At 34.3% G+C, this 23,565-nt stretch overlaps 1 protein-coding gene across 28 annotated transcripts in view; it reads right to left on the bottom strand.

Annotated features, from left to right (window-relative positions):
• The window catches only part of RIMS2 (regulating synaptic membrane exocytosis 2), a 388,249-nt gene that overhangs the window by 97,755 nt on the left and 266,929 nt on the right, over positions 1-23,565 (bottom strand). For 17 of the 28 annotated variants that reach the window (XM_018077725.3, XM_029959221.1, XM_029959226.1 and 14 more), the window contains one exon: positions 11,114-11,146. The exons of the other annotated variants lie outside the window; for them this stretch is intronic. In XM_018077725.3, the coding sequence (XP_017933214.1) occupies positions 11,114-11,146 (33 nt within the window). The remainder of the gene's footprint in view (positions 1-11,113; positions 11,147-23,565) is intronic. 28 annotated transcript variants of the gene reach the window in all.

Below are 23,565 nucleotides of genomic sequence, written 5' to 3' on the forward strand. Positions count from 1 at the left end.
AAAGCTTTCCTCATAACTGAAAACTGAATATTTGTTTCATGCTAAAAATTTTAAAGGGCTATAATCAGTAATTTGGTTCATACCTAACTTTTTCTGACCTCAGCTGCTCAGGGATCACAGTTTTACAAGGAGATAAGCAATCTCTCAATTCATCCTGGGGCTAAAGACTGTTATTTGTTCTGCTGGTAAGATATTGGCTACTCTCTAGAGTAGGTAAGACCCTTCAGTTGATAGCCTGTGATCCATAGCAGAGACAAAAGGGACAACAAACTGGCCTTATTCCCCAGCTTAGCTGAAGGCAAACCTATGTATTTAAAAAATAAAAATGAAAACAGCTGGGACCTCTGTTCTTCCATTCTTTCTTTCGTTGCCTTCTGGTGGGAGTTATTAAAGCATTCTGGTTCCTATAGATGCTGATGATAGTGATGTGTTTGGAGGAGTTTGCTGTACAGTGAGGCTTCTGGGGCACAGAGGGTAAAAGGGAAACTGGTGTATGGAAGTAGAGTGTATTAGGATAGATTGAGTTTTGGAGACATATAGACAAAAGGGATACAAAATTTGGGAGGCATAGCCACTCAGGCATGAGAAAAAACTAGCAATGAAGGGACAAAATAAAGACTGAGATTCTGGAAATCAGAAACCTGTAACAGAAGAAAAAGGAGGTGTGGAGCTGAGCACACCATATCTGGAGAGGGAAGAACAGAACAGAAGTCTTAAAGTGTATGACAGCCTTCTTTAGCTGGTTCTGGTTTCTTCTTCCCATTTCTCACTCTAATTTGACTCCACTAAAAAAGCAAAGGAAATACATTTGGGAAAATTTGGGAAAATTTCAAAATTTGTCTATTTTGAAATCCCAAAAATACATCAAAATTGTGATCCAACTCTATTCTACACATTTGTTTAAACATAATAGATCAAAGAACTTAAGGGTAAAACCACAAAAAATATTTTGAATAAGTCACCCTACCTGTATCCCCATTCTCTGGATCTGCTTTCTTTTCTTCTATAAACAAATGAAAGCAATATGTAAAACAAAAAGAGGGGGAGAGAGAAAATGCAGAAATAATAATAAAAGTAATATAAATCATGCATTAAAAAAAGAAAAATAATAAAACCCATCAAATTAATTTAACTTAATGAGTTTAGTCAACCAACCAAGTATGGTGCTCTACATCCAGAGGTATATTCACTGCATGCTAGTGTATACATTTGTGCACTCTTATTGAACATTTACTGAAGGGAACCCATGGATATTTTGTGCACTTCCAGAATCATTAACACACTCAACAATGAGGGAGCTAGGAAGGTGTTAGATATAGCTACTTTACAGTTTCCTTGATTGGGATGACACAAAAATAGACACAGAAAATTTGCTTGTGCTGTATGTTTTATACAGTGCACGCACGAGATACAGTCTAATGGTTCAGGCATAAAAATTGAATGCATCAGAATGGCTTTCAGTAATTATTTAAAGCTTCATTGGTTTAATCAATTTTCATAGCCTCTACAGGTTAAAAGGTTTAATAATGACATTACCACATCTTGTCTTAGAGTTAAAAATTATGAAGACCAAAAGACACTAACATCAATATTCAGAACTCAGTTCATGCACTTAAATTCAGCTGACTGATGCCAACAAATACTCTGAATGCATATCAAAGGTTGTAAATCGCTCAGGGCATTCCTCTGTCACAAAGAAATGAAAATACATTGGATCCCTATCAAATAATTTGGCAGCTCATAAATAATCTGAAATCCAAGTTTGGTAATTAATGCAAAAGAATTTTAAGCCAAATGAAATTTACTTTAATTAGAAATACATTAACTTTTAGATAGACTCTGGAATTTTTTCAAAATTATATTAAATTCAATTAGAACAGCCCCATAAATATGGAGCAACAGCCTCCAAGCTACACACCAAAAATAGCATGCATTATTAGAACTAAATATTTTTTCAGAATTATTGGTCATGGAGGATAACTGACAAAATTATGATCTATTTTACAGCACACAGACTGAAGAGAGAAATAGGTGTTGTATTTTAAGGAAATACCATTTCGTAAATGAGCATTGAAGCAGAGGATGAAGTCATCCTCAGAGAGAAATCATATCGGAGCAAGGTAGAAATGTAAGAAAGAAAAATGTGCTCCTGCAGAGAGCATAAATAATGGGCCACACTTTGACAGGATCTTGCTCCCCATTATGCATGGGATCAAGGTTATTGTTCTACTGGCAATTTCTAGTGAAACTATTAGAAAAATTAATGGGAAAGAGATATGGGAAGTCATGAACCTACACTTTTGGAAATCAGTGCCGATACTACCCTATGTGAATTGTGGAAAATGCTAGGAAAACAGCAGAAAGAGAGTAATACTTATGTTTGCTTTTCAACCATTCAATTTTTTAAAATTTTTTTTAGTTTCTCTCATCAATATAAAATCCACAAATACATCTTCTACTGCCTCATTACTTTCTAAAGAGAAAGCAATTCGATAGCAAAACCATTGATCCAACCCAATTCACAATAGGTGAAAGTGAAGTAAGTCATTAAAAAACCCTTGAGCTCAGAGAGAATGATAAGTTGTTCCATATGCATAGTGAAATCTTTATTTTGCCTAAATATTATCTTAATACAGAAATCTTATACTATATAGGATAATTATTTTTAAGATGCCTAAAAATCCATTCATCCTTACGTCTGGATGTCTTTCAAACATGAGTCTTTTAATAAAAGCATTGTTAAAATAAAGAAGGCTGAAACGTGTCCAAATTTCAGTCATTATTACTCTGTGTTTAAAAAGTATATAGAAAAATACTTCCAAATGGAATTGTAGAAATGAATATCATAGTACTAGCAAACATAAAATTTTATTAGATGCTTGAATTTTAAAAGTAATTGAAGTGATGTGACAAATCTCTACAATAAATAAATTCTTTAAATTTTTAAAAGAGAGGTCAGCATAGTGGATCCTACTCTCAAACTGAGGTTTCAGGTGTATTGTGAAGAGTTGTCTGAAGAAGTACTAGAAAGAAGATTGAATTGAGAAGGATCTCACTTGGATAGGAAGCGGCAGAACTGAACAATATCTGTTTTGTCTATTGACCAAATAAAATACTAACTTCTCAACAGCAAAGATCACTGCAGCTATGGACCTAGTCATCACTTCTTAAAAGAATTCAGAGCAGGTTCAGGATGTTGATCCTAAAGTAATTAATGCTTTTGGTTATTATATGTTCAAAACAAAAAAAAGCTCTAAACAGCCTTAATGTCTTGTAACTGCTGAAAACCAATAAATCATTATGAGTTTATTTTAAAATGTGTCAAACAGAATAATAACAAAGTCACCAGTCATTTCTAAAAAATCTCGATCTGATTTCATTTAATGATGCCTTCAGTATCATCACATTAGTCAATATTTTTCTACATTACTTAATTTAACTTTGGTTTACAAAATGAAAAGCATATACTGTATCCTGTGGTGTAATGATCTCAATTTAAGAACTAAAGTTTTTCAGAGCTAAACAATTTGGAGAAAAAAATCAATGCTTTCATGAAGGAGAGATTTCTGTGCATCACAGAAAATAACTATATGTTTTCAGTTTAATCAGAATACACATAAATTTAAGTATATTGATGAAATATAGAGATGAACTCTAGAGACAGAGAGATTGAAATGCTGAAAGATCCTCTCTCAAAACCTTCTTCCACCATCATAGTAGATATTGCTATTATAATGACCACTGACATTTTATAAAATAGTAGGGACAGGCAAGTTCCCATGCCCTTGAAATGGTCTATTCTTTCTAACTGGTCCTAATACATCTGATAGATATCTAACAATGTAACATGTATCTGGAAGATTTAATGAATAGAAAGAACTCTGGCTAATCAAGAACCTCATTCAAGAGCTGACTTAGCAAGAACTAAACTTGATCTAAAATGTCTTTGATAAGCTATATTTTCTTGGAAATGCCTTAATTAGCTCTGATATTTTGATCATCAGACATCATTCACTTCACTCCAGGAACTCTCACAAAGCAGGGACTCCAAGTGCCTTGGAACAGAGCATGCCCATTTCTGTACATGACCAAATAGAGCAACAGCTCCACAGAAGAAGCAGGATAGAAAATGGCAGCATTGAGCAATTTCTCAAAAATTGCTGACTTCCTGGTGAGGATGAGGAGGAGCCTGACTCTGCAGCCCTAAGGTTACAGCTGGAAGGTGGTGAGCTTTACAGTCTTCCTCCCAGAAGTTCTTCCTTCTCTCACATCTGACTGCCCCAAACTTAGAGCTTGGTTCTCTCTTGAACTGTCTCTCTTCTCTCACTTGGGATCCAGATGAATGAGATTTGCATCAGTTGAACTGAGGCCTAAAATATATATTGACTTCCTTGCTTTGAATGAAAGAAATTGCAGCCTCCAGCGGCGAAGATGTGCATCTCATTACAACAGTCAGATTTGATTCTGAGTTTGTGCAGAAGATAAGACAACAACTTAAATGGTTACATCTTTCTATTTTTCATACTTGCAAAAACTTAAAATCAGCAATATGACTAGGAAGTATATTTATAGAGTGGATAAATTAGCTTCTTAAGTGTTTTGTTGAAAAGTGAGTCTTATTTTTCAGGGTGGTGGAAATTGTTAAATAAAATTTTATTTTAAAAATCAAATATATGCATAGGACCCCAACTTCCGGTAAATGCTTTTAAAAATGCTAGTCAAATTTCTCACTAGAGATTTCTCTTGAAATATTATTCATGAGAATATAGGAAAATTAATTTTATACTAAAAAAAAAAGTCTCTGAAACAATATCACAGAAAATTCTGAGCTGGAGGGGACACACAAGGATCATCGAAACCCTGGCCCTGCCCAGGACAGCCCCAAGAGTCACACCATGTGCCTGAGAGCACTGCTCAAACTTTTCTGTCAGGCTTGGTGCCGTGACCACTTCCCTGGGGAGCCTGTTCCAGAGCCCAAACATCTTCTGGGGAAGAACGTTTTTTTAATGTCCAACCCAAACCTCCTCAACACAATTTCAGGCCATTCCCTTGGGCTCTGTCACTGATCACCACAGAGAAGAGATCGGTGCCGGCCTCTCCTCTTCCACTCACAAGCAATTTGTAACTACAATGAGGTCTCCCCCCAGTCTCCTTCAGGCTGAACAGATCAAGTGACCTCAGTCGTTCCTTCTATGGCTTCCCCTCTAGTCCCTTCACCATCTTTGTAGCCCCATTATCAAATCAGGCAAAGGAAAGAAGATTGTCTCCTGAAAGCAAAATGAAAAAAGTGTGGAAGTATTTGCTTTGAACAGCAAAACTTGCTAGTTAAAGGTCTTGTACTCAAAGGATTACATTTCCTCCTGTTTCATGAGCTATTCAATTCCAATTCTACCTCTAAGGATTTAGCTCTAAATTTGGTCATTCTGGCTGTCAACAGCATGAAAAATAGAACTGCCTAACTGCTAGGTTAGGTAAAATATCAGGTGATGTGTGTGATACAAATAGTTATTGAACTTCACTCCAGGGCTTTATGCCCAATGTATGGCAAACAGAAAAAAGTTACTGTTGCAGCAAGCAAGGCCTTTCCAAGTCTGTGATCCACATCACAGTCTGAATGAAAAGAATATGATTGACACCCACAGAAACATGGACCAAGAAAAAAATAATTAAAGGTTGTTGAAGTGTTTTTGTATTATTGTTTAAATGTGACTGAAGTGTCAATTAGTGCCCTTAAAAGGGCATGCTCAAAGGAAGATCATTTCAGTTAGCCAGCTTCCCAGTGGGGAGCATGCCTTCACATTCATGTTTTCCATTTGAGAATGACTTGATGGCTTTTTTGTTTTGGCTTTTTTTCTTGTTGGTTTCAAGCTTGACACACTAAACAAAGACTGAAACCCGGGGGGACATTTCTCACCACTTAAACAAATTTTTATCACAATGCTCAAAGCATGTTAAGAATGTTACTTTGGATTATTTGCAGAATACATGGCACTGTTTAGTAAAAGAATTGAATAAGGTGGTGTGGTGATCTAAGCTGGGAAGTTAAAGAATCTCTAGAATCATGGGTTCATGAATTGACAGGGTCAGCTCAGATCTTCATTACTAAGGATAGATCAGTGCAAATGGTAAAGGACAAAGATCATTTGAAGAAAGCCAGGAAGTTCTATTTTGCATGTTTTTTACACTAATGATTAACTATGAGCAGCTCTTTTCTATGGTGCGCAGATCCTTTTCCAAAGTGATTTTTGGAGGGTAGCCTGTGACATTTTTCCATGTTGCTCATACAAAGGTGTAGATACATTTTGGTGGCCTTTGTAAAATACTGAGCCCCACACAGTAAAAGGAAGGAAGAAGCAGTAAGTCAAAAATTAGTTAAAAACCCCTTCCTTTTGCTTTTCCCCAGAATTCTGGTGCATCCTCCCTATATGAATGATAGGATTTTGAAAGTGTAAAAGAAAAATATCTGAGTGGTCAGTAGGCCACTTATGAGTACAGGCTTACATCCTGTACTCATAAAAATCCATTCAGATTGGCCACACTATAAATGCTGCAGTCTTCACGAAAGCCTGAGCAGAGTCTTATTGTTAAGCTTTCCAACATCCTGTTTGCCAAGCATGCAAGCTCCTCAGAATTCCCACCACTGGTATATTCCACATAACCAGAGAATATTTCACATTGTGATACAGCCCCTTACTTAAAAACATAGGAATAAACTCTTGATGATAACTATGCCTCTGCTTTCAGAAAAGGAAACAGGTATTCATAGAGATCCCTCAGCCATCCTAAGAATGCAAGACATCTTCATCAGCACCTTAGTAACTAGAAAGATGGTCAAAGTTTTAACCAAAAAACACGAAACCAACAGTAGTGTGTGCACCTGCATTTAGGACTCAGGAGAATGAAAAATTAAGCTACCAAAATTTTACCAATGAAAAACTGTATATGTAGTGCTACTCTGTCTTTTGCGCAATTATGCTGTCATTTTAAATTACATAATCTGATATTTTTACTATTTTATCTTCAGAAGACTGAAGATCAGACTTTATTTATTTGGTTTAGTACAGATGGCTACTTTGAGGGTTGGATTTGGAGGCCCTTGGTTTCTGGTTCTAATTTTAAACAAAATTAAAAATAAGGACAAAGAACCTCCCCACCATCCAGTATGATACCTCTATTACCATGCTAAATACCTTTAAACTGAATTTGGAGTTTACCCTTTGGGTTTTGTTGTCCAAATACAGATTTATATGCTTTAAATGTCTCTTTCAGAGTCTAAGGCATCAGATTTTAAACATGCCTGCCAAACTAAATATCGTAGACATGTTCAGAGATGCACAAGTAATCATATTTGTGCTAAAATGTTACAAATTCCACCCAGAAATGGTTTTTCAACATAAGGAAGATGAAAACAGAACAAAGCACCATCCTGCTCTTTAAAGGAAAGTGTGTCACTGAATACTGATTATAACAATAACTCAAAAGCAGAGGGGTGTCATATTCTGTTTGTGAAGGATATCACAGTAGACCCACTCTTGGAAGGCTTGAAAAGCCTCTTGTGGTACCGTAAGATAAGAATGCATTCATATAATTGTGCTCCTTGTTTTCTATTGAAGTTGATCTCTTAAACCCTCTCAACTGTACCTATTTTTTTGGTCTTTGCTTTCCCCAACAGTTTATTTACCAGACCTTTCCACTGTTTGGCCCTCCACTGTCCAGGTCTACGAACTCTTCCAATTTGGTCACTCATCTTCGATAGGTTTTGTTAGGTTTGGTAGGCTTCATTTCCAGCAATCATGTTATTACAAAAAAACTTCATAACAAAGTGCAGAAAAATCCCCATACTTCAAAGTCCTCGTCTATTTGAATTTCCTTCTGAAAGCTAACAAAAACTCTAATCAATTCTTTGTGTGCTCCTAACACGACAGTTTGGCTCCAGATGTAGCAGAAAAGAACATTAATATCTATTTCCCTGACTTTCATGGCCCTTTAGAAGTGGAACTGTCCCCACTACTTCATCTTCTAACTCCTATGCACCTTAGAAAGAAGCAAAGACTGGGCATCACTACTTCACCCCTTGTCATCCTGGGATAAACCTAGAATTAATTACCCAGCACTATTTCTCCTGCATGTACACTGACTACTTTAAACTGTCATGGATCAGCCTTTCCATAGTTTTGGTGATCAAATTTTGGGCAGTTTACTCACGTCTGAGTCAACTCATATCTAGGCCTAGATTAATTTTGCAAGGTTAAAAATGTTTTCTGTATTTCCTGTGTTTGAAGAACACAGTATTACTCGCAATTACAAGTAATTTTTGGCACAATGATAACTGGTTGGTCTGAACCATCTCACTGATGAGAATAAAAATGTCTTCTTCAGGCAGGGCCTTAATTCCATTTCTCATACTGAATACATGGGAAGGTGAACAGGCAGACATCTCCCCAACACTTTTCACTATATGTAAATATCACAATATCTAAACCTATGAAACATAATAATTTCCAACATATGATTTAAAAAAGAAATCTAAAAAAACCTCTGCTTTGCAAAGCTCCTCCTTTATCCAAGAAAAATGGGGTTTTGTCTTTAAGGATGATATCAAGCTCTACTGCTGTCAGATAACAAAATTTATAATAAAATATTTTGCTTGTTAGCATTCTGAACTTGCTTTTGTTCTTGAAATATGCAGCATAAGCTTTGCATGTGCTTTCATATAACTTTTCAGTAAGAACCTAGATATTTTTGAAGAAATAAAATTTTCTTATTTTTGTAATTAGAGATTATAATATCCACAGAGAGAAAATGGTAATTTATTTTTTTTTCAATACAATCGTCACATATTCAGATATTTAACCTTCTCAACATCACTTGATGTAATAACACCTTAAATCAACAGCTAATCCTTTAATTCACATGAATGCTTGGTAGCATGATAAATAAGGTGAAACTAATTTCCTAATGCCTTTTGCAACCAGTCATGCCTATCTTGTATTGGCCTTTTTAGCCACCAACGTACTTGCAACAAACATGGGTAGAGCCCTTCTCAAATCTTCGTTCTTGAAGCCCAGCCATGATGAATTTCCTAATGAAACCTGTAAATGGGTAATCCTAGTCCAACACTTAAAGCAAATTCTAAAGCAATGGGAAAACACCTGGTTCTAAAGGTATGCCTTTGAAATGTCACCCTGTCTTTTTAGCTGTGCTCAAAGTGCCTTGTACTGAAATGTGTAAGCTACTTTGTTACTGAGGTAAAACATGTAAGAGTGCCCATTTCAAATGTACATTTGAAAGTATGTTACTATACACAAAACAATTTTCTCCTGAGTTTAAGGGCAGTAATAACAACTTTTGCAACTGCAGTGCTGATCATGCTTTTGCATTTGTGTGCTAGACAATTAAATTCATCAGTGCCTCATACATTTACTTAACACTCTGAAATAAATAGTGTTTTGCAGAAGAGTATCTGAATTTCAATGTCAAAAGAAGTTAACCATACACAGGTATTGCCTACTCACACATGTTCAAGAAACACAGGTGGTGAAAATATGTGGTTTTTTCTGATACACTAGATACTATTATAAGGTCTGATTTCTTCCAACAGCAGGAAAGATATGGACTGATTCCATGTTTTGATTCAATATATTGATTCAATCAATAACTCAGAGGCAGGTTCTTGAATAAGAAGGTCAACAACTTTCCTTTCTTTTATTATGAACAGATACGAAATGGGTCACCCAATCATCTGATTTCATTTTTGTAATAAAAGAGACTTGCAGTCACTGCACAGGGACTGAGAAAGGATCATAAGCACAAGATAAGTAAACACAGTCTTTCTACAGTATAATTTATTAATTCCTAATAGTGGTTTACAAAAGAGAAAATCCAGAACACACTACTCTTTGTCTTTTTAATCCATGCTTAACATTTTTTACCCTGTAATTTAAGCAATTTCTATCTTGAGATTTATTTAATAAGAAAACCACAGCAAATAACATCTGAAAGATTCTGTAAAGATAATCTCTGGCTCTGATTAGGACAAGATTAGTATGAAAGGTAAAAGTGAATTCTGAAGGAGCCAGTCACAGCAGGAAAAGACAAAAGTGTTTGACTAAATGTCACCTAAGTTTAATGGACCAGTCAATGTACCCCAACACTTCCACAGATTTTTGAACCTAAATTGCATTTAAGTGGCTTCTCTAATTTGTTGGGATAATAGCAGAGGCACAAGAAATGATTTAAAGCTTTGACCCAATAACTGTAAGATTTAAATTTTATAGATGAACTTAATTTAACTTAAATATGGGGAATTTCATTGTTGTTCTACACACCCCAACTGAATGAGCAGGGAAATGTGAACAACTATTGCATTTTAAGAGCTAGGATGCTTTGCTGGATGTTAGTTCTCTGCCAGTAGTATGAAGTACATAGAAAATTCAATAAAATGGCAGATGAAAATTTTATATGAAAGAAGAAATCAGAAATAATGTACAATATGACATAAAATCCTCATACAGCTAAATAAGAGCTCCTTCAACGTATTTAGGGTCTTCTTGCTCTCGCGTTATCATAACCTTATGTTTTACATAAAAACTGAAATAGTTTTTATTCAAAGAAACTAATTTCAAACTAAGTTTGAAATTTCAGTGCCTGGAATTTAACTTACTAAAATTATTCAGTTTTGAAATTATATCCTCCCCGGGGTCAAAAATAACTAGTTATATAAGAGTTTCTGCAGTTTTTGTGGCAGATGCAAATGCAAAGATAAAACAAATTATAGATTATTTTCATGTGCTAGTTGGAAGCTTAAAGGCTAATTTATAGATAATTGAGACAGGAATAAGAACTGATATGATAGAAATCAACTCAGTTTAAAGTCTTAAGGTATGGCATATGCGTCATCGGTTACCTTTTATCACTTTTTATAGAGTACATAATTTATAGGTGATAAAAATTACATAAGCATCTTAACCTTAAGTTCTTACAGCTTGCCAATATTTTGCCAATTTATTGAGGGGGAAGAGAGGGAAAAGTATGTGAGGTGAGCTGTGATAAAATCCATAGAAAAGGTAAAATGAAAAAAATAACACAGAGAAAAGCAGTAGAAGAGACAGACCTGAGTTTCTTCTCCTTGATGATTCCGCTTCTTCTGTGATCACATCGTGTAATGTACAGACATAGACAAAGGAGATGGGCGTGAGAGGATGTATTCAGAAGGTTAAAACTGACACTGAGGGAAAGGGCCAAAGATTGTTTTAGAGAGAAGTCTGCAGAGCAGAGTTAGTAAGTGGGGAAGAAAAATAACAGACACTAGAAGAAAAAAAGAAAGCTGAGGAAGAAGTGGTTAAACTACTGTTGTTGGAAAAGAACAGTAAAGACAGAGTTAGTAGAGGAGCTGAGGAAATAATAAAAGTTATAACTGACAGCAAAATCAATCCTTGCAATGAAGCTGAAGAAAAAGCTGGATAGTAAAAGGTATATTAACTAGAATAAATACTTTTGTTCATGACTGTTCAACTTTTTTGAATATTATCTATTTTAATGCAAGTATTATTTTTCTTTTTCAAGTATTGAGCACTCAGTTTAATGTCACCAATGGGACATCTATTACTAGATTTTTCATTATTAAATTATCATAATTTATGCTGAAAGTATGCAAAGCAAAAGACAGATTTTTTTTTTTCCAAAAGTATGTACAAGCTCAGAAATTTCAGAATCCACATAACACACTCTGGAAAGGACTGCATTATTGTAACACTCTGCCAAAGGCAAAATTATCAAGCCCATAGTACAGAATGTGGGAAAAGAGACTGTGTAGCTATTAACTCTCATGGTCAATTCAGGACACTTTTTCAGAACCAAATGTTACTCTCATCTCACAGACATCTAAGTTACTGCAAATGCATGCAAGTTAAATGCCGAAGCAACTACCTCATTACTTACTTTATTACTTCACATTCAAAAACACACTGCTATTTCAGACATGGAGAACATCTGAGGGACAGTGTCATGCTCTGTACTGAAAATCTATTTGCAGTAAAAGAATGGGAGGAATTCATTTTGAAAAGTAAGAATAATTACAAAGAACTGTGAATCTACTCTTGCCAGGAGAACAAATGCTTTCTTCCAAAAATCATCAGAAATAGAAGAAAAAAATCTATAAACTTAGCATGCAGTTTGTTAATGAGTCACAAACACTGCTCATAATTCATTAATGCTGCAGATACTAGGTTAGTTCATACACCACAAAAACCAGCTATAATTGTGTCTGCATTTTAGAGTCAACATCGAGATAACATTGACAAATTGCAAAATTAGAATAATCAATATAAATCAACAGAGCTAAAGACAACACTAAATTTCATCTGATAACCATTATGTTCTATACTTAAACAATTTTATACTACAGCTGGTAGCTTATGTTTTCATCTACTTTTAAATGCCAGGACTGTACCAAAACTTTGTTGCAAAAACAAGAAGGTTGAAACATACATAATTAGAATGCATTTTTAGGCAATTAAATCTTCTTACAGGACAAACACACTTAAGTGCTATATATGAGATATGTAATATGAAAGCATAGCAGCCGTCAGTTTTGACTAAGGTTGAGTCAAGTTTTGACTGATAATGGCATATAAGTATCTTTCTATCTGGGCAACTATAATGAATCCATTGTAGGAAATACAAATAAGCAAATACAAAGATATACTTCTCCATGGTGTGTTACAGCTCATATTAATGTTGTCTCACTATAACTGCTATAACTGTCAAATAAAAAAATAAATCATCATTAGCATCACCAAAACATGGCTAAAAGTACTTAAATAGTTCTGAAAATGTTTTATATTACATACCTATAGCCCTGAAGTGGCACTCCTACTATAGCAAGCCTGTTATTAGGAAGTCTCTCTCATGACCCCCTTCTACTGTTTATTTTTTTTCAGTATCCATAGGAATGAACAGCTTTGAGACATACAGTGCATTAACACAAATCCTTCTGTATAAATTTTCAAAGCAAGTTTGGAATCCCATTATTTCCAAATTTGGAATATGCAGGTTTTCTAGCAATGTCAGTGGGACAAGACTGAATAGCAGGGAAGTTCCCTTTGAATATTTTAGAATCAAATGACCAGTATTTGCATAGAAATCAGTCACATATACCTACACTTTTTTAAAATTGTATATTTAAAAGCAAAGTATTTGTTATGGAAAAAGTATTTACACATCAAAGTGGCAAAAAAAATCATTCTTAGTAACAAAGACTTTTCAGTTTTAGGTTTTTACTCATCAAACATATTAGAAGAATAATTCTAATAGAAGCCAGAGGAAGAAAAATAAGATAAGAGGTGTCTTCTCACTGTAGATACCTGATCAGCTGATAACATATCTTGAGATAAATGGATTATAACCTTTTTGCATTAATTGATAGAAATATTAATGAATTAGTAGAAGTTTTGGTATGGTAATGCACCACCTTTTTTTAATTAACGATGATAAGAAGGAAGTACTAATAGAGTAATTAATTTATACACAGTAGCACTTATTTTCTCCCAATTAAGAAGCCATGCCATAAATTCCAAATAGTAGGTAGAAAATTCTATCTCTGTAGCTTTTAATCTACTAAATAGATCTTTGTTGATAGAAATACATTTCATGCAGAAATAAAACAATGACAGAAATTCTATTAAATTTACATCATATCAATAGGTAGTCTTCATTTGAATAGTCATTGCTTTGCTGTGGAATTAGTATTTTTTGGATCAATTGTTCACCTTGATGTATGAGACTAGTACCTACAAGGGTATTATATGCAGATTTAGACACAAATGAAACTCTCAATAAATAAACTTATAAAGTAAATAAAAAACAGGTATTGCACTGTAAGTCTGAAAAATCCCCAGTCCCATCTTTTTATCGTGCTTTGATACAGAACTGTTCATTGTAAGTAATGTCACTCACTGAAGAGATGCATTTAGGAACTCAGTGTTCAAAAAAACTTCACATGGCAAACGCATCCATTTAAAATTCTTAAAGCAGCATAAGACAAAGAGATGTAAGTTAATTACTCTTGTTTTTCCCTCAAGGGTTTTCTTAATTTCAGTTTCATCTTATCCTAAAAAGCAAAGATCTTTCACTGCAGATATAGTCTCAGATTCAAAAAGCCTCATTTCTGGCCTCTTCACAAAATGAGATGTGCAATAGCACAGTCAAATAGACATTATCTTAGAACATGGAGGAGACTCTAAGACAGACATGCTCCATGGACTCTGCATGTTGCATAAATATATTCCATTAGTCTGGATGTGATTAGACACGAGGAACAACATAATGCATTTAACTTTCATGAAAGATGTTCCCTGACACCATTCAAACTCTGCCATGTTAAGGACACAAATAGAATAGATAGCAGTATAGCTAAGAGCACAAATATTGATTAAAATAAGATTTAGAGTGAAAGACTATTTTACTACATTGAGATGTGAATAAAATCAGTATATGTAATATATAATACTTTTTAATAACATTAAGCCACAACAGATACAGAGCCTGTCCCACATTTCTAAATTCTTTTAATGAGGTAATTCTCTACTAGTTAAATTAGTTCTTCATCTTAAAGAATATATCTGTATACACAAAATCACAGCAGTATACTGGATGTATGCTGACATTTTTGCTCAAAAATATAGTCAGAGAATAAAGAAAATACAGGAAGACTAAAGCAATACATTTAATTATGCAATTACGTAATATAGTCTGTATGTAATATAAGCTATATAAAAAATACAATAAATAAAAATAGTAAGTATGGAAAATGTGTTATTCCTACCCAAAGATAAGGATAGTAGAGAAGAAGGTAGAAAATAACATACAAGAAGAAATTGTAAATATTCTCAGTAGCATGAACTCTCTAAATCAAATGAAACCATGTAGACTGCATTATTTTTTCATAAGTCTCAAGAGATAAGGTAAATGAAGAATTCAGAGAGAGAGCTTTTATGATTTTGTTTCTCTGAATAAAGTTTACATTTTAATTTTATAAGGAGAGAAAAAATAAAATAGTAATATTTCAAAATCTTAATGAACTATAGTTACACATTGGATTGGAAATATTATGAATCCTGAAAAGAAAATTATATCTCTCTCTCTGTCCTACAATTACATTACCTTTTCCATCCTCATTTATTTCACAGTTCTAACCATATATCCCTTTTCATAATTTTCAATCTATCATTCTTTCAATTCTGCCTACAAACTTCTTTTAAAATAAACACCACTTCATTTTGAATTATTTTTGACTACAGTTTTAATACTAAAACTTACTTCCTTGTAATAGATAAACTAAAAATTTTAGTCACATTACAATTACTTTTGAAAGATTCTTTCTATGTATAGTCAAACAATAGTTCCACCCAGGAGAGGTATGTAAATGTTCCAGAGATAAAAACAGAAAGCCAACTTTAAACTGAAAGCCAAGTCTATCCATCTAAAGACTTACTATTTGAAAGCACACATTAACTTTGTATTTTCTCTTATGTTTAAGCTACCATTGCTGTGATTCCTTTAAAACTTTAATTTACTTCCATATTACAGAAATATATCTTTCCCTCCAAATAAGTACAGTCCATTTTTACCTCATTCCATTCTGAGATGTATAAAACCATTTCAACTATTCTGTCTACTTTTGTTCAATCTTATTAAAATATGTCAGCACTTTACCATGGTTCTGTTCTTCAACTGCTCCTTAGAAATCCAAAGTGTCTGTGACAAAGTTGGATATTTGATGACACTACAATCTTTTCAACAGCCAGTGATAATGCAAGCATTACAGAATGGTTTCCAGATAATAACCATCAAACCTACTGTCTCAGTGTAGGAAAAACAGGGGAAAACCAATAGCAATTTTCATTGCTATCTTATGAAGGCAGTTTCTGCATTACCTTTGTTATCTCTGGATGGAGACACAGTTTGATAGACTGCATTCAGCTTCCAAAACTTTGGACAGTGAGACCAATTGAACACTTCAGAAACAATTGACAGGTAACAGAAATAGGTGTCACTGCCATGGTACACTAAACCCTGTGTTTTTTCCCCTTTAAATTACCTTGACCTGTTCAAGAGAGACTAGTGATGACACTAGATGAAAAGAATTGCTTTTTAAGAAAAACAGGATCCTGCCTAGCCTTATCTCTATCGGTACAGGACACATTCTCTATGCATAGTCTGCTTCTTTTTCAACTTCTTTTCACACCTTACACATAAAAATGCAAAACCATGTAAAAATGTTTGCATGCTGTGCTCTTACTATTTTTTTTTCTTTTCATTGACAAAGAAAATGTGATTAAAGGACTAGAGTTTTATTCGCTTTCTTTCATATGCCAGCTCAGAGGTAGAGGTGGGTGCTCAAAGTAAAAATGCTTAATAACCTTAGATATGAACAAATAACTATTCCACAGGCTTTTTGATTCAGGGGTGTCCTGAGAATGCAGTATTCTCTGACAGTGCTGGCATTGGCTAAAGGAATGGCACATACGTTCAAAATACAGCTTGAATTTTTATGCTCTGCTTACCTATGATTCTGCAGTTTTACCCTTCCAATCCTTCAAAATCTTTGCATAAATAAAAGTGAATCTTTGAAATATGCAGAACACTGATTCTGCAAATTCCACCAGAACTTGGAGATTACAGGCACTGTTAAGAAAACATGTTGATTTCTGATGCTCAGGAAGCATCTTCTATTAAAAAGTCTGAAACATTAAGAACCATTTTGCTACTTTATTTAATGTCCTTAAATTATCTGCCAACAAGTTTGCTGATCGCATTTCTAGTCATGCATATTTCTTGAATATTAATGCTTCACCTGATAGAGTATTACTGGGCTTTTTTCTGATTTTTGAAATTATTTTTATTATCTATTTATGTTTCTGTCTACAATTTGCTCACAGTTCTCAGTTCTTCATTCATGGTACTTATGTAATCAATATCTATTTTTTCTCATAGATTTTCTTAGTTATAATACTGCTATGGTTATTACTATGTGACTGGTTAGGTTAATTTCTTAACAAACTGTACTTGAAGACAGGATGAGCTTTCATAACAGGCTACAGCAGAAAAATAATTGTGTGGAAAGGCAACCAAAACATGGCAACAGCAATATGAGGTGGCCCTATTCCTGCTTGCTTTTCTCTGCACACTGCCAACTGCATCCAGGGACTAAGCTGTATTAGTATTCACTTTGCTGTTTTCTGTGCTAACAGAATATTTAAAGCATTCTCAAATGAAAGAAAATGCAGTCCTGTTCAGAGGTTAAATCCCATATTGGAAAGGTTCAAGGAATTTGAAGCTTCCTTAGGTAGATTCTGCCAAGCTGCATCACTGTTAGATCATGGTCATAGATACAATATATCTCAACATCTAGATGTGAATAGAGCATTATGGCACCTCCTTCTAGATGTCCTGACTACCATTCCTTTAAAATTACTGATTGTAATGATATAGGGAAGTCTATAGGGAACAGTAGCATGCCACAAATAGCAGATGATGTCTGTCCTGGAAGTTGCATTGATTAGTTACACTGGTACTCCTCCACTCCTACCACTTACGTACATAGGGCTTTTTGACAAACACAGAGTCAGTTTGGAAAAGCATCTGAGGAATAGAGGTATGTGCTATTTGGTGTCCATTGCAGAGTGTTCAGAACCACCTCAGATGCTTCTGCTTCATGTATCATTGACCCATGCAAACATACCATGGAAGACATTACTAATAACATAAATCAGAGCAGAATTTATGCCCTTGTCAAAGAGCATCAAAGAAAGACCTAGGACTGTAGAATGCAAGACACAATTTTTTCTCAACTTTGGATCCATTCCAAAATTTTGCATTGTGACTGTGGTTTTCCAAACCAATTCTATGTATGCCCTGCAGCACTGGAGATCAGTGGTACTGTTAAAGAGGGAAAAATAGATAAAAATCAGATAAATATTGTTTTAATATACAAAACACTTCTAAATGAAAACTTTTTAATGTCCATAACTGATTCCTGATTTCTATTCTTCTGCCTGTTTTTTTTTTTGTCATATAAGATTTCACTCATGTTCAAAAATCTAGAATGCCTCAAGAGCAGACACCTAAGAAAATATGTCTCCTGTTTCTAACAAATGGAGAATGTGCTCCAAACAGCTTTTGCTAATAACTATGAATACGTATCTGCCTAGATCACAGTTTTAAGCCCACCTCAGCTGGGAGATGGAGATATTGTTCTTACTTAGCTATTATGTAAGGGAAAAGTCTGGGCAGAGGCATTATTCTGCAGAACTCTACCTGGAAAGGCAACGGTGAAGATATGTAGGCATTGTACTTTGAATCTGTCATGCAATAGTTCAAACAGCTGGAAAAGAAGATACATCACATTCTGATTCTGATTCTTATGACCAGTTCTTGGTTTATCCTGTAACTTCCTCTGATGCATCAAAAAGTCAGGGAACAGGAAATGCAAGTGCATGTCTGGCCTTTTAGCTAGGTTTCCTAATTCCTAGGTTAGAGTCAAGCCAGATTTTGCTGCTCTTCAGTTCTGACTCTTGCACTTTCAGCTGTACAGTAGTTGAGCTTCAACAAAAATCTTGGAAATTATCAGTATGTAGGTGAGCCTAAAACTGAGACTACAGCATTAATTTAGGAGGTGACACAGTTGGCCAATCTTGTAAACTTTAAATTCTGTGATTGGTATAAATGTTGTTATCAGAATGAGACAACTAATATGCCCAATAGAGAGATATTTGCACCCCAAAATCGAATATAGGTATTCTTGGAACTCAAAAATTCCCATTCACTCAAATAAATGTGGATCAACCTTTAAATATAGGACGAAACCTGCTATATAAACATCCCTTTCCCTTTTCCTTTCCCTGCTCTCCTCTCTCTTCTTTCTTTCCACCTTACGGTGTGCTTGCCTTTCAAAAGTGCATAAATTAATGTGATTAAGACCTTTCATTATCTGATGCAGAAGACAGAATTATCATCATCATTGCTATTACTAGGTTTAATTTTATTGCTATGCATTTGTAGGAACAAAGATAGTTGAATAATTGAACTTGATGTTTGGGGTGAAAAAAGTTTGTGACAGTTTCAAAATGGAGGAAAGAAGAGTTCTTTTAGATTTGAGAACTCCAGTTGTATGGAGATATCAAATGCAGTCTGTATAAAAAATTATATCACAACATTATTTCTGCCAGTCTGATAGTGCAATAAAGTTTCAGATTCAAGTCTTTAGAAGACAATTTTTCCACCATACATGCAGTAGATACCTTGGTTTGGTCAACTAAATAAAAATCAGCATAAATCATACTTGGATCCCTGAGGCTTTTACAAACACATAAGTTATAATAAAATTCAAAACTAAAAAGCAGGCTTAGTCTAATATTGTGCCAGAACACTTCTTTTCTAATGCATGTGCATTCTAACACAATTTTTTACAAAAGCAGATCTATTTTGGCTATTCTAAAACAGAACTATGTAATCTAAATGGTCTCTACACACTAAAAATTTCACACCAAAGTGAAAAAAATAGGTACATCAAGCACACACGCATTACAAAAGCATGAAATGTGTTTTTATAGTCTCATGCTTTCATGTGGTTTTCCAAACCCTGACAAACCTGTCTCAGAATGGTGTTTCTTTTTCGGCAATGGTTTGTCATCAGTTATTGTACCATTCACCTTTTTCTGCTGGTCCTCCCATGTTACTTCTAGCACAAATCAAAAAAAAATCAGAAATATTATGTAACTTACATTATAGGACATCTAATATCATTTGGGATAACTTGATCTAAACAAATGTGTTATCATTAACATGGCAAAAATTCAGATTAATTCTTAGAGGCCTGTGGTGAATAGAATTAGTACACATCTTAAACATTCTGGAACAGAACATCTTATATGAAAGTTAGTATCTATGTAACCTGTCAAATATTCTGCTCTCTTTGATATTTAACAATTGGTATAAAAAACAGAGGCTTGTTTACAAAATATTTTGGTCCATTTTTAAAAGTTATTACTCTACATTCTATAGCTTCTTGCATTATCTCTGTGTTTCTGTAAATTATAAAGGAAGTTAGAACTATTTTGGTAAAAACATCTTTGCAAAGGTATAATTAAAAAAGACACCAACCAACCAAAACATGAAAAAAAAACCCCAAAAAAACCCCAACCAAACACAAAAAACCCAAAACATAAAAAACAAACAAAACAAAACAAAACAAAAACACACCAAAACCAAACCAAACAAACAAAAACCCAAACAAAAAACAAAAACAAACAAAAACCCAAACCTGAAAGAACAATAATGCATATTTACTTAAAGTTGACAAAGTATGTTTAAGAATTAATTTTTAAGATAAAACCAAGTTGGATTTGCTTTCTAAATCTGGAATTTGATTTAAATTCAGTCTTTAATTTAGGCAGATTAAATTACTCAATAAAAACTGTCTTTCTGATTATGGATCCTGTAACTGAAATTGATATTTCTGATCTAACTACTCAGGGAAAAAGCTATGGATAGATGCGTGTCCACTGCTCCAGAAAGACTACATTCTCTCGAGTTGCAAGATGATAGTCTTTCTGAGGTTGCCAAACATTTTTTTCTACACTTTAATTCTCTATCTTCTAACCAACTGGATGGTTAACATAATATTATCAGTTTTAAATCTTTTGGTATCTCTTGCAAAAACCAAATCTAGACCAATTAACAGGACAGATTCAATACCCTAAACTCCATTTTTGCTTTGGGCTGTTAAGAATCTGCTTATTTTGCTGATCCCACAATGTGAAGTACCTCACAACCTGTGCCCACAGATGTTATCACTTTTATAGTCACATAAATAGCCAGTGATGGAGACTAATATGATAGATATGGAAAACAGTTTTTATCTTACACCGCCAAAAATAAATTGACATATTAGCCTACGACTCTTTTTACTATTTTACTTTTTAAAGGAGACTTATGGATATCTAGCATTCAAAATATAAGCACGTAAAATTGTTATCTGTAGGCATCCTGCAGCCTTCTTATCTGTGGCTATTGCTGGCCCATGACAGGCTGTGTCCTAGAAAAGGCTGCTGTCCTATAAAAGGCTGCTTTGATTTCTGAAAGGGATGGAGATGTAGGCTTTAAGTAATGCATCAGTAAAATTGTCACTATAATGATTTCATGACTCCACAGATATGCACACTGAAACAGAAACTATCACCTTTGAAGTACCATGTGCAGTAAGTACTAAATGAGAAATTTCAAAGGGAACATTCTGTTACAAAAGTGTGGAAATAAAATCTTATTATGATTCTTCCTAGAAAAAATGTGATTCTTCCTTTTATCTCTATGAAAATACATGGTTAGCAATAAAATATCTACTGATGTCATTTATTCTTCCCTTTTCTTGAATGAGTCCAGAAGTGTCTTCTTAAAAAAATTCAGTGATTTCTGTAAAACTACCTTTGCATTTAAGGAGTAGTCACCCCTAGGAAAAAAATACCATTAGACTATAATTTAGGTCAAATAGTGGAGATGATACTTAGAATAACACAAAAAGTAGGCAGACAGTATTCTACAACACGGGATTTTTTCAGGATATATAACAAATAATCTAAATACTGAAGAATATCAGGAAGCCCAGTGATTTCCATGCCATCTTTATGCAGATTTTCCCTCTTTCTGACTCTCAGTCAGTTCTTTTCAGAACTCCTGATTCAGTTCAGAAGCTAGAAACTGTAGTTTGCTCAGGGTTTGAACTGGAATGGTGCAGCAGTATGCAGAAGTACAGGATGATGCAGCAAAACACCAGATGCTAATGATGACAAGTTTTCTTATGCAAATGCTTCCCTCCTCCCTTGTTTTCTCTATACTACAAACAGTAATAGCCCTTTTCATATCTACCCTTTACTTGAAACATTTATATATATTTTCTCTTTTACTGGAATTTGTCTTTTTTTTCATTAAATCCCCTCAGCTTTTATCTCGGCACCTCAAATTTCTGTGAACCAATTTTTATCAGTGCATATCTCATTTCAGACTTTTAATTAGGTTATCATAAAGTCTTCACTTTTTCATTAGGACATACTTAATTTAGTCATCTTTTACTGCAAATGAAAAGTCCTCAGAACTTCTTTCTATTTTTAATTTTATGCAATGAATGCTGAGAAAGAAATTGTGTTATTAATAATGTATGGTGACAACTACCAGAAAAATAAATCAAAAGTGGATTTGGTTAGTGCTTCTTAAACACAAAGCAGCCCAATAAGAAGTCATTAAAACTGTGGGATAATCTGTCAAAAGCTGAGAAACTGTTTTGAATCAGATACTCAAGATCTTTAACTCATGCATTAAGAATAGAAGAATAATAATTAGTTAAGGCTAAACTCACTGCATAAAAGTTTTATTTTACAAAACAAAGTCCCTAAGGAAATTAAAAAGAGCCATCAATCTCTAGAGTTCACACAGAGAGAAATACTCTCAGCTGTGTCAAACCTCTACTAGGTGAAAGAAAATGGCTTCAAATCATGGTATGTGAATCATCTCAGATGTACTAAATTATATCTGGAATGAATCCAGTCCCACCTTGCACCACCAGCAAGCTGCTAATGGGACCAAGGCCAACTTCAAATGACACAAAGTCAGCAACAAAGACTTTATGCCAAACTGATGTCATTCCTACATCAGGGAAACCTTCGGGTGCCTCAGTAAAACAGTGCTGATACTCCCCTACCCCGATGTAACAGAGATTCATCCAATATCTGAAAAAAAGTAACAACACACAGTCTTTTTCTAACTAATACAGACCAAGACCTCCAAGTAACATTCCACAGCCAATCTGAGGATATAATCTTTTAGCTTCCTTTTTTGGCACATTAACAGTTGATCTACATTTTTTTCTCCATACAATAGAAGAATATTTTACAGAATAATCCTGTACATTAGAGGACAAGGCATTTATCTGAGACATGATGATCCGTCTTTCCTTCAAAAACTGAAATGCTTCTTAGAAGATTGTCTTGAATGCTGGCAAAGCATGGACAATATAAAGGCACAGACAGCACCTTGCACGTGTGTTCATGTGCATACATACACACACACCCCCCCCCCTTCACATGAAAATAATATGCAGAATCAACAAATGAATGCCAGGAAATGTTATAACACCTTAAATAAATTGTTGCTCATAAATGGCTATCTGAGCATCACTTGTATCATTGTTTTAATGAATACAGCATTCCAATAAAATTTCTGACATATCTTAATTATTTATTGTTTCAATTTCATCATCCTTACAGAACTACACATTCTGCAAAAAAACCCTAAGCAAACAAAAAATAAAAAAACCCTAAACCTTGAGCTTCATTTCCTGGGACTGCAGCTGGAATATATTAAAAGCACTTTGGAATTCATCAGGTAAGCAATAAAAGCTACTGCAACATTTCATATTATTGTTATTAGTATAAAGAAGATGAAAGTGCACTGTAGGTTACTCTTTAGTACAGAAATGCTTTTTTCAAATTGACTTCAAGGCTACATGAATTA

Source organism: Manacus vitellinus, unplaced genomic scaffold, assembly GCF_001715985.3.
Source record: "Manacus vitellinus isolate BGI_N305 unplaced genomic scaffold, ASM171598v3 scaffold_1_pilon, whole genome shotgun sequence".
Taxonomy (NCBI): domain Eukaryota; kingdom Metazoa; phylum Chordata; class Aves; order Passeriformes; family Pipridae; genus Manacus; species Manacus vitellinus.